The sequence below is a fragment of the Narcine bancroftii genome, chromosome 7 (genome assembly GCF_036971445.1).
Source record: "Narcine bancroftii isolate sNarBan1 chromosome 7, sNarBan1.hap1, whole genome shotgun sequence".
NCBI classification, from domain to species: domain Eukaryota; kingdom Metazoa; phylum Chordata; class Chondrichthyes; order Torpediniformes; family Narcinidae; genus Narcine; species Narcine bancroftii.
In genome coordinates this window covers 187,835,169-187,853,503 of record NC_091475.1, presented here as the reverse complement: position 1 = coordinate 187,853,503, position 18,335 = coordinate 187,835,169, and the positions used below count along the sequence as shown (strand labels likewise).

Sequence of the window (18,335 nt, the reverse complement as noted above, 5' to 3'; positions counted from 1 at the left end):
ACTTTCATTTCAGTTTTTTTTATAATCCATATAAAGAACTCATTCAAAAAAACTAAAGGTAGGAATTCTTTCTCAGTTTAAATGAGGGTTAACTTGGCTTAATCTAATGATGTTTTTTATACACTATGGAATACAATTCTTCAAGTCATAAATTAATTACAGTTTGCAGTTCTTTGCTCTGGTGACTAATTTTATAAAAAGCATACTTTTAAACATTGATGTTCAACATACAGGAAATACACAGCAGATCAGACAGCAATATTCCAGTTTAAAGACTTCCCAAATTTTTCATCAGACTTTCCAGGAAAAAAAAGTTGTTTTTCTTTCTCCAAAAGTTTCCATACATTTCCCAACCTGCTAATCCTTCTAGCATTTTCCATTTCATGTCCGATTCATTTCACCCACAGACGTTGCTTTCAGGCCAGCTACACAACTTCGCACAGGATTCTATTACGTGCGAACCTCGTGATGCAGACAATGCATGAACATACCTGGGGTGTTCTTTTGCAAGTTTTCCTGAAGTTTTCATTTCGTGCATGGCTTGAAGGCGACATTTGACCAGCTCTGTAGGGCAAATGGCCAACGAGGCAAAGACTGATGCAAATGAGCCGGACGCAGCTTTCTGAAAAGCACTGAAATGAGAGATAACCCGATGTGAAGATAGTGAGAAAATGTCGATAGACTCAAGTGTTGACCCAGTGTTTTCTACACCTTACTCACAGGGATGCTTCCAGTCTTTTTACCAATCATGTTTAACATCGAGACATATCACTTGAAAATTAAGATGAAGCCTCCTACCTTTATCTCTTTTTGGATCTAACGATATCTATAATTACTCTTCTCATTTGATGAAAATAGCGATTCAGTATCAGCATTAAAAAATGTCATTTACTTCTAGTATCAGAAATATTTGAACAGCTGGCAACTCCCAAAATTTACACTGAGGGCACCTCATTTTTCTACAGGTAAGCAAAAAAGTACTTTTGATCTAATTTTTAAAATTTAATTTAGAGATACAGCATGGTAACAGGCTCTTCCAGCCTGCAACGCCCAATACACCCATGGGGCTTATCAATCTACAAACCTCATGAGGCACAGGAATGTGGAAGGAAACAGCAAAACCCATGGATACATACAAACTCCCTACAAATAGCGGCTGATTTGAACCCGCGTCACTGGTGGTGTAATAGCATTGCAATAACTTGTACTGCCAATAAAATAGTGCACATTTTATTGGAAAAAAAATCCCATTAGGAATTATTTCTGAGCTCAAACTGCACACAGATCACATTTTACAAATATTTTGGGAATATACAAAAATAAAATGAATTATTTGTCAGCAAGACATTTCATGCCTTGAGTAAAAAATTTTTTTTAAAAACTGCAATTTGAAATGAGAGTAATTAAGGGTGGGATCAATGAGATTTCCAGATTGATTTTATTTAGTGGCTGTACCTCCCATGCATGTGTGTGTGTGTGTGTGTGAGGCAGAGCAAAGGGACGACATCAAACATTTTATTTTAAAAATAACAACTAGAAATTATTTGCAGTTCTGTTTCAGGGAGCTTGATACTCAACAAAACAATTTGTCTAATGGCATTAAAAAAAAAATTTCTTAGTTACTTTTGATGTACTTGATTTAAAGTGATTGATTCACAAAAACTGTCAGCCTTTCATTCTGGGGGGGTCATACTGTACAGGGAGGAGCTGATGTGGGAATACACTTGCCAATAACAAGAAACCACAACATACAAAACAGAAAGTAAAGCTTTGGCTATAATATTTCTTGGCTGCAAAAATCCTTTCAGAGACAGAATCAGCTTGCATCTTGGTTATACTAACAATTATATCTGTGAATTAAAATGCTCAGCTTGACTATTGCCATTTCCTTTCAACCCGACCCTCTAATATGATTAACCTGGTCTGCTTGTGTAGAGTTTTTGCAGTTGAGTGGGTAGGCAGAAAAATTTCTCTGCAGTTTTCTTCCTGGAGTGCTTTCAGTGCAAGAACTTTGGCCACTTTCACCCCTCATTCCTTCTACTGTGGGAAGGAAGTGTTCCTCACAATGGTTCTTTGCAATGTTGAAAGGTGAGTTAGTGACTTATCTGAATAATGGAAATCCACATCCTGCTTCCCCACCATTCAGTGCCAGAGTGCATAATCCATCATTACCCCGAACTTTCCCCCTTTGTGTCCCTTATTTATCCATTCTCAGAATGAATCTCTTATGGCTTGGAATCCACTTGGTAGCCATGGCCTTTCACACAATTTATCCCTGTCTAGTCTGCGTTATGCAAAAGGGATTAAACACAGGTCTGCAGAACCTCAACAATCGCACACTCCCCCCAAAATATATAGGTGTACATGGGTTTTAACCAAAATCCAAGCCAGAGATCAATAATATTTCATTAACCAAAAGACCAAGACTTACCAAACAACGGAAATCACTTAGTTATGAGGTAACAATCACCTGAGCTCAGCTTTGCTGTCCATTCCGGAGAGACTCCTTACCAGTCTTTGGCAAAACCCGTAAGAAAGGAATAGCACAGCATTCTCTGATATATGAGCCATTAGTGCAGGGGTAGTGCCCTGGTAGTATCCTCGAATTCCATGTTCTTTAAACGTCTTTACAGCACAGTCCAACACATTTCTGTACAGGTTGGGGAAGGTCTGCATCTTCACTTTCACCGTATCGAAAGGTTGCCCTGTATAAACACAAGCAACTCCACCTGCAGATCACAATTGTGAAAAGTTAGTAATCACAATGTATCTCTGTTTTTTCCTTTCTACAATAGTTGTTCGAAAGGGTTCTAGGCAATCTGCAGCTGGATTTATCCCCTCAGCCACCACCCAGCACTAAATATTTGAATCATGTTGGTCTTATGGGGTTTAAGCTTTAATTTAGATGTACAGCACAGTAACAGGCCCTTTCAGCCCACAAACCCGTGCCACCCAATTACAGCCCTGGTGCATTTTGAATGGTGGGAGGAAACCCCAGGAAACTCAGGGCGAACATACAAATTCCTTGCAAACAGCGCCTGATTCAAACCCTAGTTGCTGGCGCAGTAACAACAGTATTACCGCTACGCTAATCATGCCACCCCACTAATAATGAAATCTTTAGGGCAAAACGTGGACTGCTTGCAGCCCTCCTCCCATTTCTGATGCCGGCCAGAAACAGAAGTTATTTCCAACCACCGTTGACAACACGGCATTGACTCTGCACAAACAGGGAATGGCAGAATATGAGCTGGTAGACATGGCCTCTCATGCAATTTATCCCTGTCTAGTCTGTGGGGTGCAAAAGGGATTGAACACAGGTCTGCAGAACCTCAACAACCACACACTCCCCCCAAAACCAACCCTCCTGATGGGAAGGGAAATCAAGGAAAAGGGACCTCTATCTTTTTCTAAAAAAATATATATAGGTGTACATGGCCAGTTTCTCAATGAGGACTGCGACCTGGATTTCACAACCAAAGGATATGCCCAAGTTCTTGGAGGTCAATAAAACCCTTCTCAACTAGGCCTGGCACGGGGAACCCATTTCTTCAAGTTACCCAATGCTGCATTACCCATTGCCCCCGATGTGAGGTCGATGGCAGCTTGCACAGCCGGCTGTAGTGTTTTCTTTTCCAGCGACATGTTGGTCTTTGATTTAAGAAATGGATTATTTGCTCAGTAAATCCAACGAATATGTGCTGGGGGGGAAAGGAAAGAGGGAATTAGAACTGAGCTATTTGTGACCTGTTTAAGCAATAGCACACAATAGGCTTTAACATTCTGATTCAGAGATCACATGACACTGGCAGTAACCAAACCTGATACTGGAGCATTTTCAGGCACTAACCACAAAAATGTGGGCTCCTCAAAAGTTAAAGAAACAAGTTGGTTGGGGGGGGGGGGGGGGGGTGAGGGAGTTAATATTAATTATTGCAAGCTGGAATTCACTCCGCTGATCACACAGTTTGTGGTTTGAGACTACCTTACACTTTTCAATAGCATGACTTATTAGATCTCCCTAACAGTATGACTTATTAGAGATATATATTTGATAATGAGGGCTTAGGTGGGGTGTACAGCCAGCCACTTTTAACCAGGACCAATAGCAAATACCACAGGACATCTGTGGTATTTGGAATGCCTGCAATTTATTACCGAGGGTGGTGGTGAAGGTTGACACAATAGGGACATTCAAAAAGATTCTTAGATTGGCACAGGGATATAAGAAAAAGAAAGAGCTATGGGTGTGAGGTAGGGAAAGTTTAGATTGTTGTGGAGTAGGTTTACATAGGTCAGCACAACATTATGGGACAAAGGGACTGCCCACTGTGCTGTAATGTTTGATGTTCTAGTAGAGCTAATGTATACTGGAGACAACCATCCAATGAAGTAAAGCCTACAAAAAGACAGGATTCCATCGGGTGCAAGGTTTATCCCAAGTGATTGCACAAAAAAGTGGATTCTACAGAGATTGAACTGAAGCAAATATCACCAATGTAGAGGAAGGATCTTTCATTACAACTTTAACATCTTCATCCTATTTGGTTTTGTAAGCAGTACATTTAAAGTAATTTATCCCATTTATATAATCTCAAGCTGTGCAGTCAGTTTCTCTCAAATATTTGCTACAACAATGCACAGAGGTGACCCACAGCTAGAATCTGTTCAGATCAATTCTGCTGACGACAATGTTAAGAAGCAGATGCAATGCCCTTGGCCCAAGCCACCTCGCGTTCACTGTACCAAATACATGAATGAGGGGTCTGGGATTGAGCGTTGTAAAAAAAAAATGGTAATGATTAAACAAATTATCTAAGAGATTAGTTCCTTTGCTTAAGCATTTCCATTAAACTCATACTATGTAGCCCGCCGAATTTTCACTTCTTTAAATAATGAACACGATAATTGAAAGCAAACAAAAGGACTTCTAGCCGTTTACTTTGGTCACATATTTGTAAGTGTAGATGAAATACTGGATATGAATGCTACATTTGCAACTCAGAAATAAGGGGAAAATGTAGTCGCTGCAGAAGAGGTCAGTTATGTGGGGATACACATTAAAAAAAAGAAAATTGTTTACTCTTTATCACTTTTAAAAAAACTGTAAATACCACAGGTAAACTCTTTCCAAAGGTGGTCAACATACAGGAGATGAAGTGTTAGCTCAAGTTAATTCCAGCAGACACCAATCCCTGCTTCAGAGGGAAAAAAAACCCTGACTTGTGTAGCTAATTCTGTGCATCTACAAATAGAATCTGTACGTGCAAGCTTAATTTGTCAGAAAACACTGAGTACAGGTAGATTGGACTAACGGTTACCTCTACCATTTAACACAGCAGTATAAAGAGTACAATTTCTAGAATAAACATTACAATGAAAAGGAAGATCAAATGGCATCAAGCAGACAACATGCTAAAAGTCTTTTCTGGAGGGGGTTGGGTGGGAGACAATAACAGTCACTGCGAAATCAGTTGACGCTTGCGAGCGGGTTCGCAATCCAAATGGAGAGGGGAGTTGTGGTTGCCCAGCAAGGGACAACGGGAAACTCAGAGAGGGGTGGGGGGGGGGGGACATTTGGGGTTAAGGGAATTTTAGATGTCGGAATAGTGGAAATATTTTATGTTTTAGAAGTGTTGTCTTACAGTGTGTTCAAAAAAAAGAAAACAGAAATGAATAAGGAGGAAAGGTGGAGATGAGGAAGCGGAAATGAAAGGTAAACAAAGTATGAAATGGCCATGTTGAACTATATGACTATAAATATTAATGGAATACATAACCAAATCAAAAGGAAGAGGCTGTTAAATTTACTGAAGAAAGAAAAAATTGTTATAGCATTCGTGCAGGAAACACATCTAACTGAAGTGGAACACAAGAAATTAAGGAGAGACTGGGTAGGGCACGTAATGGCAGCATCGTACAACTTAAAAGCCAGAGGAGTAGCTATATTAATCAATAAAAATGTACCAATCAAAATAAAGGAGGAAATAATAGATCCAGCAGGGAAGTATGGAATGATAAAGTGTCAGATATATTCAGAATTTTGGAATTTGCTCAATGTATATGCACCTAATGAAGAGGATCAAAAATTTATGCAAGTTATCTTTTTGAAGATTGCAGATACGCAGGGGAATATACTGATAGGAGGGGACTTTAACCTTAATTTGGACTCAAAGATGGATAAAACTGGAAAAAAGACTAGCAGAAAGAACAAAGTAACCAAATTTATGGTTAAATCGATGCAGGAAATGCATCTTTTGGATATATGGAGGTGACAACACCCAAAGGAGAAGGAATACTCATTATTTGGGTAGACATAAAACATACTCAAGGATAGACCTGTTCCTGTTCTCAGCCCACGTCCAAGGAAGAGTTAGAAAAACGGAATATAAAGCTAGATTGTTATCAGATCACTCACCCCTGTTATTAGCAATAGAGCTGGAGGACATCCCACCGAGAACGTATAGATGGAGATTAAACTCCATGCTACTTAAAAGACAGGATGTTAGAGAGTTCATTGAGCGCCAAATTAAAATGTACTTTGAAATAAATACGGAATCAGTGAAAGATAAATTTATACTATGGGATGCAATGAAAGCTTTTATCAGAGGGCAGATAATAAGTTATGTAACTAAGATGAATCGGGAAATAGAACAGCTGGAAATGGAAATAACAAGTACAGAAAAAGAATTAGCAACAAGATACAACAAAAAGAGAATTGGCGGACAAAAAAATAAAATAAAACACTACAAACGAACAAGGTGGAAAAGAACATAATGAAGACAAAGCAGAAGTATTATGAGCTAGGAGAAAAAAAACGCACAAAATACTAGCTTGGCAGCTTAAAACAGAACAAACTAAAAGAACGGTATTGGCATCAAGGAAAAAGGACAAACAAATTACATATAACCCAACAAAGATCAATGAAAACTTCAAGGAATTCTACGAGCAATTATATCAAACTGAGAATGAAGGGAAAGAAGACAAAATAGAGGAGTTTCTAGCTAAAATTGAACTACCGAAATTTCAAGAAGAGGAACAAAACAAATTAATAAAATCATTTGAAATAGAGGAAATACAGGATATATTAAAAAAACTACCAAACAATAAAATGCCAGGAGAAGACGGACTCCCAATATAATTCTAAAAAACATTTAAAGAGTTACTAATTCCTCCTCTCCTGGAAGTAAGGAACCAGATTGAAGAATCACAAAACATGCCAGATTCATGCAAAACAGCAATAATTACAGTAATACCAAAGACGGGGAAAGATCCACTAACACCAGCATCGTATAGACCGATATCTTGACTCAACTCAGATTATAAGATAATAGCTAAACTATTAGCAAACAGATTGGTCGACTGTGTACCAAAAATAGTAAAACTAGATCAAACTGAATTTATTAAGAAAAGACGAACAATGGACAATATCTGTAAGTTCATCAGCTTAATCCATGCAGTACAAGGAAACAAGATGCCAACAGTGGCGGTTGCCTTAGACGCAGAGAAAGCCTTTGACAGAGTAGAATGGAATTATTTACTCAAAGTACTACAGAGGTTCAACCTATCAGAGAAATATATTAATTAGATTAAAGCATTATATAAGGGACCATTGGCGAAGGTGACAGTAAATGGATATATATCAAACTAATTTAAATTAAGCAGGTCAACTAGGCAGGGATGTCCACTATCTTCTGCACTGTTCGCGTTAGCTATAGAACCCTTGGCAGAATTGATAAGAACAGAAAATAAAATAATAGGGATAAAAATAAAAGAGAAGGAATATAAAATCAGTCTATTTGCAGATGACATCATAGTATACTTAACAAAACCAGAATTATCAATAAAAGAATTACATAAGAAAATGAAGGAATATGGAGAAGTATCGGGGTACAAGATCAACGCAAATAAAAGTGAAGCGATGCCAATGAATAATGCGGATTTCACAAAGTTTAAGAAAGAATCACCATTTAAATGGCAAGCAATCCGATACCTAGGTATTCAACTAGATAATAATCTAGGCCATATATACAAATTAAATTATCAGCCATTAATGAAGAAATTACAAGATGACTTAGAACATTGGAAAGATTTACCACCAACACTGATAGGAAGGGTAAATTGCATTAAAATGAATATCTTCCCAAGGATACAATACCCATTTCAATCGTTACCAATTCACCTAACAGAGAAATTCTTCAAGGAGCTAAAAAAAAAATAAGGAAATTCTTATGGAAAGGGGGGAAACCGAGGATAGCGCTAGATAAATTAACAGAATGGTACAAACAAGGGGGCTTACGGCTACCAAACTTAAAAAATTATTATAGAGCAGCACAATTAAGATACCAATCAAATTTTTAATCGAACAAGGGAAAAACCAGATTGGACCAGATTAGAGCTAGATAAAATAGGGGAGAAGGTACCTGAACATATACTATACAAGTGGGATGAAAAGCTGGTGCAACATAGGAATTCACCAGTACTACACCATCTGCTCAACATTTGGAAGAAGATTCACGTAGAAAGGAAAAAAAACAAATTATCAACCACCAAAATTAATATTGACGCAAAATCAACTAATCCTTTTCACAATAGATAACTTCTCCTTTAGAGAATGGGAGAGAAAAGGGATCAAAAGAATAGAAAATTGTTTTTTGGGAAATAAATTATTATCTTTTGAACAAATGAAGTACAAATATGGTATAACTCATGGTACAATGTTTGCATACAACCAACTGAAAACCTACTTGAAGGACAAATTGAAGGCTGAGGTTACCAGAAGGAAGCCATTTTGAATATGTGATTACAGACACAATGATAATTAAAAGATTTATAACAAACAGGCACATCAAACTGTAAGAGAAAGAGAACGATGAAATAAGCTGTAAACCCAAACAAAAGTGGGAACAAGATCTAAACATAAAGATAAAGAATGAAACATGGGAAAAGCTATCCTCTGGAACTATGAGAAATACAATAAACACGAGGTTACGCATGATACAACCCAACAGTATCAGATAGATGTTTTCGCTGTAAGGAGGAAAAGGGAACAACAGTACATGCAATTTGGGCATGTGAGAAAGTGGAAAAGTTTTGGGAAGATCTAAATCAGGTATTAAACAAAATCACAAAAAATAACATACCAAAAAATCCAGAGATCTTTCTTCTAAGTAATACAAGTAGTAAATAACTTGGCCTCTATTTGGATGAAGCACAAAAAAGATTTATTATGACAGCCTTAGCTGTAGCAAAAAAATGTATAACGTCAACCTGGAAATCAGAAGATAGCCTGAGAATACAGCAATGGTACACAGAAATGAATAAATGTGTTCCATTGGAAAAAATAACACAATTTAAGAAATAACATCACAGTATTCAAACAAATTTGGGAACCGTACATGGAACACAACAGGGAAGTCCTACCGCGGACCTCCACCACCTAAAATGACAGAATGAGAAAAAGACGAAATGAACTGACCCAGTGTGTAAAAGTAGATGACACAATTTTCTTGTTTATTTTCATTGTTTAATGGGTTTAATGTATCATATATGTTGAACGTTTAGTGGGTGGGGAGGGGAGTGGGAAGGAGGGAGGGAAGGGAGGGGGGAGAATGGGGAGAAAATGACACTGTGTATATTCAAGAGGGAAATGTTTGTGTATTTTGGTCAATATGATTCATAGTGTGAAAAAATTTTTTTAAATTAAAAAAGCAGACAGCATGCTAGCTCTCTTATGGGGTTCATTCAGAAGCCTGACATCTGCAGGGAATAAACCACCTTTAAGCCTGTTGGTGCATGCTTTTACACTCTTAACTCTTCTCCTCAATGGGAGGAGGGGGAAGAGAGTATGCCCAGGGTATGATGGACCTTTCACTATATTGGCTCCCTTTCCTCGGCATAGGGAGAGTCCATTGAGCAGAGGGAAGTTTGCATCATCTTCTGAACTGCATTCACTACCTTCAGTAGCTTCCACAGATCTTGAGCAGAGCAGTTTCCATACCACACTGTGATGCATCCAGCAAGCCTGCTTTTGTTAGATCAATCTGAAGATTTTAAATACTTCCACCACTACATTGTTTCTCTACCACCTGGTAACACATGCACTAACTTTCATTCATAAAAATTGATAAAAACATCCAATGGTTGGGGTGGGGGAAACGAAACACTAGCGATTTCAACATTGACACGAAGCTGCATATGGAAACACCTGCATAAATATAGATAATGAGCACGTTTTAGGAGGTCTAAAGAGAGAAAGCTTAGGTGTTTAGGAAGGGAATTCCAGTGCTCAAGACCAAAGCATCCAAAATCTACCCAATAACAATGGAGGGTTGAAAACAAACATGAAGAAGAGGGCAGAATTCAGATGTAGTTGGAAGAGATGAGGAAGAGGAAGGCCAGGAGAAATCTTAAAAATGAAATATGATATACGAAAGCGCAGTTCATCAAGCCCAGGGCACGATGATTGGAGGAGCTTTAGAAGAGTTCAGTTTTAATTAGGGTGAAAAAAAAAGGACAACAGTTAGAAGAGATTGGAATAGCTGGGCTTGGAGTTGGAAAGCACATGGATGAGGGATTCAGCAGTGGAGGTCCGACTTGGAGTCGGGTGTTGTTACAGAGGCGAAAGAGGACAGGTTTGGTTTGGGTTGTCTGACCAAACTCATCTCCTGGGCAAACAATATCTAAATGCATTTTGTTTTTGCAAGAAGAGCACTGAAACAAATTTGAAAGTGGTGTTGCGAGGTTGAAGGGAGATGGTAAGCAAGGACATGCAAATCAATCAGAGTTGTGTGCTCAGAGCAGAGGTAGAATCCATTCAGAAGGCAGGTGGTGCACCTCATATACGAGGTAGACCTGAAGGGGATGAGAGGGCAGAGAACCTGACGAAAAATAAATCTAGGCTCAGCACAGTGGGGGGGACTGCAGGAATAGAAAATGACAAGCCACATAGACAAGGTGAATGGTCGCAGTCATATTTTAGGGATGAGGACTCTAAAACTAGAGGTAACAGGGAAAGATTTAGACAAGAAGACATAGGAGCATAGATAGGCAATTCAGCCCATCGAGTCTGTACTGCCGTTTAATCATGACCTGATCCATTTTCCCATTCAGCCCCATTGCCTGGCCTTCTCCCCAGAACCTCTGATGCCCTGGCTAATCAATAACCTATCAACCTCTGCCCAACGGCCTGTGGCAACAAATTTTACAGATTTACCACCTTCTGGCGAAATAAATTCCTCCACATCACTGTTCTAAGCGGAAGCTTGAGCCCTGAAGTTGAGCCCTCTTGTTCTCCCACTATGGGGAGTAATCTTTCCATGTCTACTGTATCCATGCCTTTCAACATTCAAAATGATTCATTGAGATCTCCCCCTCATTCTCCTAAATTCCAACGAGTACATGCCAAGAGCTGTTAAACACTCCTCATATGATAACCGTTTCATTTCCAGAATCATACTTGTGAACCTCCTCTGAGCAGAATCAGAGGGGCATCTATATCCACATAAATGGGAGTGAGTATGTGGTCAAACTAGCAGAGGATTCGGATTCACAATTCATGATTTCTTGTCATGAGCAAATCATGAAATTTGGTGTTTTGCGGAAGATCATAGTGCAAATGTACATTTTATAACCATCTTACAACATTATTATATATAAATAAAAATAGTCGTGTTAAAAAACGTAAAGGCAGTGTCTTTGGTTCATTGCTTATTCAGGAATCTATTGGCAGCGGGCAAGAAGCTGTCCTTGTGCCGCTGAGTGCTCGTCTTCAGGCTCTTGTTCCTTTTTCCCAATGATAGCAGAGTGAAGAGGGCATGGGCTGGGTGATGGGGGTCTTTGAGGATAGAGGCTGCTTTTTTAAGACATCACCTCATGTAGATGTCCTCAATGGAGTGAAGTCTGTTGCTTGTGATGTCGCAGGCCGAGTTAACAACCCTCTAGAGTTTATTCTTAGCCTAAGAGTTGGTGCCTCCATATCCCTCCTCTTCACTGGCAGAGGAGTGTTCAGTAACGATGTATGCAAAATATTTAGACATGTTCGTGGATAAGAAAGATTTAGAGGGATACGAGCCAAACACAGAAAAATGGGCTAGCCTGAACTAGTTGGGCAGAACAGTCTGTTTCACCACTATACTTGAGGATCAGCAAGTCAGTATAAGGAGTTCATTGCCTGGTTCATCTAAGTATAGTAAATCCTCTGGCCATTGAGCTTCATCAATATTACCTTAGCCCAAATAAAAAATAAAATATTATATAACATTTTTAGCAGTGGAACAAAGTATTCAGCCTGACTTGTCCAGTGCTCTACAAGAAGCTTTGGCATCACATATCACCATGTCAATCACCAACTCATCAGAACAACAGAGCATGTTTGTTTACCACTCCCTACAGTAATACCCCTAATTCCACCACTCACCTTCACCAAATATCCTACTGATACATCGTTGGAATGTGGGAGGAAACCCAAGCACCCAGAGCAAAGTTGTGCAATCATAGGAAGAACATGAAAACCCCACATAGACAGCACTGGATTGACCTCAGTTGTTGGGAGCAGAGAGGCAGTAGTTCTACTAGTTGTGCCACCCCTTCTATTCATTCCCCAGCCACTGTAGCTATGCAGGATATCCCTACTTGGGCTTATTTTTTCCAGATGGTAAACAAGTTTTAGCAGGACATGGACCAAATACTGGAAGGTAATCCCACTACCAGAATCCAACATATTATCCTCTGCAAATTCCATCACCTACAACGTGATCACACCACCAGACAGATCTTCCCCTCTCCACCTTCTGTAGGGACTGCTCCCTCCTCGTAGGAACCTAATCCTCCCTACTAATTGTCCCCTTCCCCTTGGCACCTTTACCTATGAATGCAGTAAGTGCCACACTTGCGTCCACACCTCCTCCCTCATCACCATTCAGAGCCCCAAACAGTTCTTCCAAGTGAAGCAACACTAGTGAATCTGCAGGGATTATCTACTGCATCCAATGCTCCCACTGTGACATCCTCTACATTGGAGAGATGAGACTCAGACTGGGAGATACTTTGCTGAGCGCCTTCTCTCTGTCCGGATCAATGACTGGGATTTCCCAGTGGCCGTTTTAATTCTGCGCTCCACTCCCACGCCAACATGTCTGTCCATGGCCTCATACACTGTCAAACCAGAGCCACTCTTAAATTGGAGGAGTAACACCTAATATTCCATCTGGGCACTCTCCAACCAGGTGGCATTAACATCAACCTCCAGTTTCTGCTAGACCACTCCCTGTTCTCCCTCTCTTCCCTATCCCTCTGTTTCCTTTCCTCTCCATTAATATAGCCACCCCCCCCCCCCCACCTTTCCCCTGTATGCTGGTGTGCCCTTCCTCCCTTATCCACCTTCTGCCTGTGGGCCTGTGCTCCTCCCCCTGACCCTCCCCAGCCTATGGTTTGATCATACTCTGATGTAGGGTTCAGGCCCTTTGGCCTATAAAGTACACTGTTTGACCCACTGAGTTTCTCCAGCATTGTGTTTTTACTTCAATCACGGCATCTGCAGACTTTCATGTTTTACTGTAGGCAAGTGGAACCAGCCCAGAAGCCAACTTGGTTGGCAAGGATAGGTTAGGCAAAGGGCTTGTTCCTTTTTGTATAATTAGGACCCTGACCTGATAAATGTTTGACTATCTATTAAGCAGGACAATACGAGATTTGAGAGAAAAGCTGGATTCTAAAACAGCAACCCAAAGGACAGTGCAAAACTGTCTGTTTAGCAGGAATAAAGCTTGGCAAACAAATATGTAAATTCATCAGTTAATCCTTAACCAAATGACAAATTATCCTTCACAAGATACAAGCATTATTTTAAATAATTTGCAGTTAAGCCATACTTATTAAACTGGCAAATCAAGATTATTATAAAGTGAACAAAATAATCATTTCTTCAGAAGATATGGCAGCATAACTTTGTACTAAGCACAGTACCTGGACAAGGTTGGTTATGCTGCTGGTCTCCTCTACTCTTTGCAGTGTTATGTTTGACATTTTAATACTTTGATTGGAGAAATGTTAATGTTGACTCTTATAATCTTGGGTAGAAGACTGATGCAACTTGAGTTACATTTCTATTTGCATTTATTTAAGCTGTTGCTCCATTTCCAGATCCATCCCCCTTTCTCTTACCAAATTCCAGATACTTTTCCAGGTCACATGTCTCCTATGATTACTTCTCTCTTGGCCACTCTAGCCTCAAATCCCTGGTCCAGGCCTTCAACACTCCTCATTCTTTCTATTCACATCCCATTGTTTTGGACTTTATTTCATCTCGGATAAACCTGTGTCGCTCTTGGCATTTGTTGCTGCTCGGCCAAACGCCCCACCTTAACCTTTGCTCACCACAAATTCCGCTATCACCCAACTCTAACACACAGTGTGGGTGTTCACATGTGAACAGGAATTTTACCAAGCAAAAGCTTATTGTGGATATAATTGGGGCAGTGACACCATGTCCCACCTAAATGATTGAAATGAGGAGAGTGACTCGTGCCACCCGTTCTTTCCTCTCTGAGCACCTCACCTTATTCCAACTACTCATTCAAGACCAAGCCTCATACATTATCACATTTCTAATTATTTTCCTCCCCCACCCACACCCTGCCTTCACATTTGAGCAACACCTTGTTCTCTGTAATTTCCATATAGGCGTTTAATTCCAGATTTGATTACTCCTACACCAGTACACTACACTCTTGGACAGAATTGAAGATTCCATCCTACATAAACTGGAGGTCATCCAAGATTCTGCTACTCTATCTTAACCAAATCCCATTCATCTGATCCACTCTGGCCCCCATCCAACAAAATCTCTATTTTAAGATTTTTATCCATGTTTTCCTTCCATGTCCTTGCTCTTCCTTCCTTCTGAACCTCTCTGACAAACATAACCTTCAGATCTGGGCACTCCTCCAATTCTAGTCCTCTTCAAACAGATCTACTGTGGGTCGAACTGTTGATGTAGTTGCTAGCAAGCTGTAGAAATTCCACTGACTAAACTTGAGTCACAAACTGAAACCTTGCTCAAGATACCTCTTATACCCACATCTTAAGCTGGACATCTGTCCGGATGTCATATTCAACTGTGCCCATAATTTAATGCATCAGTTTTATTTGTTGGTGCATCTACAAAGTATTTTTAGACTCTATCAGTGGAAATCTTTGAGTACCCTTCAGTATTTGAAAACCATCCACTACCTATTTCTTTTCCTTTAGTAAAGAGATCATTTCTGCACCTTCTCAGGTGTCTCTTCATCCAATTCCCGTTTAAATATGGGTCACTCGTCTATGTTCATTAATCAGAACCACAGTTCATTACTAGTTTATTATGTTACTTGGTTTTCAATTTTAATATATCAGGAATTGAAATTCTTGAATGCATAATATGCTGTCATTTTCACTGATTACTTAATCTGAGCTCAAATAGATTTGTGCCTCTGACTCCCTCACCCCACAAAAAGTATAGGCTTTCTTGTCCCTTTTCTCCAAGTCTTTAGCAGTCTTGCCCCAATATAAAAATATAATGTTTTTTGAAGCAACTGTCAGTGAATCCCATTGCTACAATACAACCTGCTCTCAAAGGAATAAAAAGAATCTCAGTTTTATTGTCTGTAACCATTCGCATCAAGGTCTCGATAATGGGTTGTCTCTTGGCAATCTTTCCTGCTAACACACCAGTTTTTTTTTCCAACATCTTCACAATCCAACAGGCTTGTGGTATTTGTGCAGTCAAATAGGAAGATCTCAAGCGAGTTCTTAACAAGTCAAAAATTTAGGGATGAATTTGAAAGCTTTAGAGTCTAAGAGGCTGAAGATCAAGAGGTAGAGGTATCAAAATCAGGCATTGGTGGCAAAAGATTGGGACAGTTTGATACTCGGCAGCAGCAAGATACTATAAATGCAGAGGATAAAGGGATTCAAATCAAGGTTAGAAATGTGAAAAATGAGCACCAATACAGTCCAGTATGTACAAGATAAAAGATGAGAGTTAGGACTGGGAAGTAAAGGTTCAGGTGACATCACATTTAGCAAGGGTAGGAGTAAAAAACAATGCTGGAGAAACTCAGCTGGTCAAACAGTGTATTTTATGGAGTAAAGATAAGGATACAAGGTTTCAACAATACTTGATTTTTCGTCTGGGCACTCTCCAACTGGATGGCATTAACATCGACTTCTTCAGTTTCTGTTAGCCTGCTCTCTATTCTCCCTCCCCTTTCCTCCAGCTCTCCACCCCCTTCCCTCTTTATTCACAAAGCCATCTCTCCTCCCCCTGCTGCCTTTGGGACCGCGCTCTTCCCCTGCCCCTACCAACATTTTTCCATACCTTGATGAAGGGCTCGAGCTCCTAATATTGGTTATGTATCATTACCTTTGCTACATAAAGGACACTGCTTGACCAGCTGAGTTTCTCCAGCTTTGTCATTGGGTTTTTACTTCAACTGCGGTGTCTGTAGACTTTTGTGTTTTTTTACTTCTTATCAAGGGTAGGACATGGTGTTCAGGTAGAAACGTTGGAGTCGTCAAGTCTGGGATGCAACAACATAAATGGATGAATTTTCACCAGATCAAAAAAGAATAGAGTGATGGAGTTACTAACATTCAATCTCAATTAATGTATGACTTGGAGTTCATGTTATGCTCAAGAATAGCACTAAAATTTTGAACAGGCCAATTCAACTGCAGCCAAATGTCAGTGAATTTTTAAAAAATTAGAACATTTTCTGCTCACCAACTCCTGAACGATGAACAGATAATGCACCAATTTAGAGACAGATGATACTATATTTTTGATGGTTTTGAGAAGGGTGACGAACAATTGAGAAGATAAAAGAACTTTAACATCTTTTCCTGGGAATATCAGAAATTAACAGGTAATGAATGGTTAACAGTTCCAGACCCTGTTCTAGTTGAAAATAGGACAACTGGAAGCAAGCTCTGAAGGCAGATCATGTGGTCAAAGTACGGACAAGACATCAAGAGCACCTTATCTTCTCAGTCCCATCAGATGTTTATTATTTAGATTCATTGAAGCATGTTTAAAGATTTAGATAGTAATGGTGTGTTTACTAATAACATTAAAAATGATGAGTATGCAGTACAAGTCTTAAAACTCTAAATTTCATATTCAATTATAATTTGATTTAAAACACACCAAAACAAAAAAGCCATTCATCGTTGTTCCAATAATTTTTCATGTCACAATTGACAATGAATGAATTTAAGAATTCCAACCAGTCAGAGCTTTTCCCAAGACAATTGTTTCCACTGAGAAAGTTGATTTAGAGTGAGCAATTTAATTTATTTCTCTGTACTCCATGAACATGGAAAATAAGAACATTTGCATTAGCTTCAGTATTACAAGTAAACTAAAGGTAAAGGTTCCATTATTGCCACATAATGTTACATTTAGAGTGCAACATATATGAAATTCTTTAACAGAGTCCAGCACTCCTCACAGAAACCAAGCAGCCCCTGGTGTTCCTGAGCAGCCTCCCCTCCAAAGTACTGACCTGTCCTGAGCTTTCGTGATCTGACCATCTCAAGTGTATGCAGGCTATGAGATGTTGCTCAAACTAAGTTCTCCATTTCAGAAAAGCATTACATCCAGACAAAAGTGGTGGAGAAACTCAGCAGGTCCTGCAGCTCCTATAGAAAGCAGAGATATAAAACCAATGTTTCAGGCCTGAGCCCTTTGTCCCAAATCGTCGGTTATATATCTTTACTGCCTATGGATGCCAGCATCCATAGGCATTGTGTTTCTCCAGCATTTTTGTGCATTTACTAGAATCACAGCATCTGCAGATTTCACTCCATTATGCAAACACAATTTTCTTTGCTCCTCAGTGTCTGAACTCAAAAATCACCAGAGAAAAATCAACTGCCTTTGAAGTACAGTTGGAAGGGAGACAGACCGATCAATTTGCACACAGCTAAGCTCCCACTGAATGTTTTCCATTATAAAAATGTGTCTGAAGTTCCCCCACAACTGTCGAAAATTACTTTCAGTGAAGGTCAGAGCATGTACCTTGAATGAAGGCGACATTATATTCCCTGACATTGCGAGAGCAGTTTCACGATCACGACATGAGGTGACCCTCATCAGGAAATATCCTTACTTGGAACGAAAACAGTTTCAATTCTAGTTTATCACCTCAAAAGTCTGCATCCTTAGAAAAATCATTGTTAACTCTCTCTCTCTCTCCATTAACATCACGTCACTTTGAAGTCATTAAAGCAGGGAGACTCTCCCCCAATCTGATTCAAGCAAAACCAACAAGAAAAAGAGAAGTTAGGAAAAGTCA

At 39.5% G+C, this 18,335-nt stretch overlaps 1 protein-coding gene across 9 annotated transcripts in view; it reads right to left on the bottom strand.

The window, feature by feature from the left end:
* LOC138739509 (mitochondrial ornithine transporter 1-like) overlaps positions 1–18,335 on the bottom strand; it is a 97,519-nt gene that overhangs the window by 77,776 nt on the left and 1,408 nt on the right. For 5 of the 9 annotated variants that reach the window (XM_069891742.1, XM_069891743.1, XM_069891744.1 and 2 more), the window contains exons 2-4: positions 3,576–3,701; positions 2,471–2,729; positions 492–632 (exon numbers count right to left, since the gene is read on the bottom strand). In XM_069891742.1, the coding sequence (XP_069747843.1) occupies positions 492–632; positions 2,471–2,729; positions 3,576–3,645 (470 nt within the window). In that variant the 5' untranslated portion in view covers positions 3,646–3,701. Of the gene's footprint in view, positions 1–491; positions 633–2,470; positions 2,730–3,575; positions 3,702–9,143; positions 9,199–17,185; positions 17,201–17,543; positions 17,680–18,335 lie in introns of those variants that run through there. The other 4 variants (XM_069891738.1, XM_069891740.1, XM_069891739.1 and 1 more) reach the window with 3 other exon arrangements.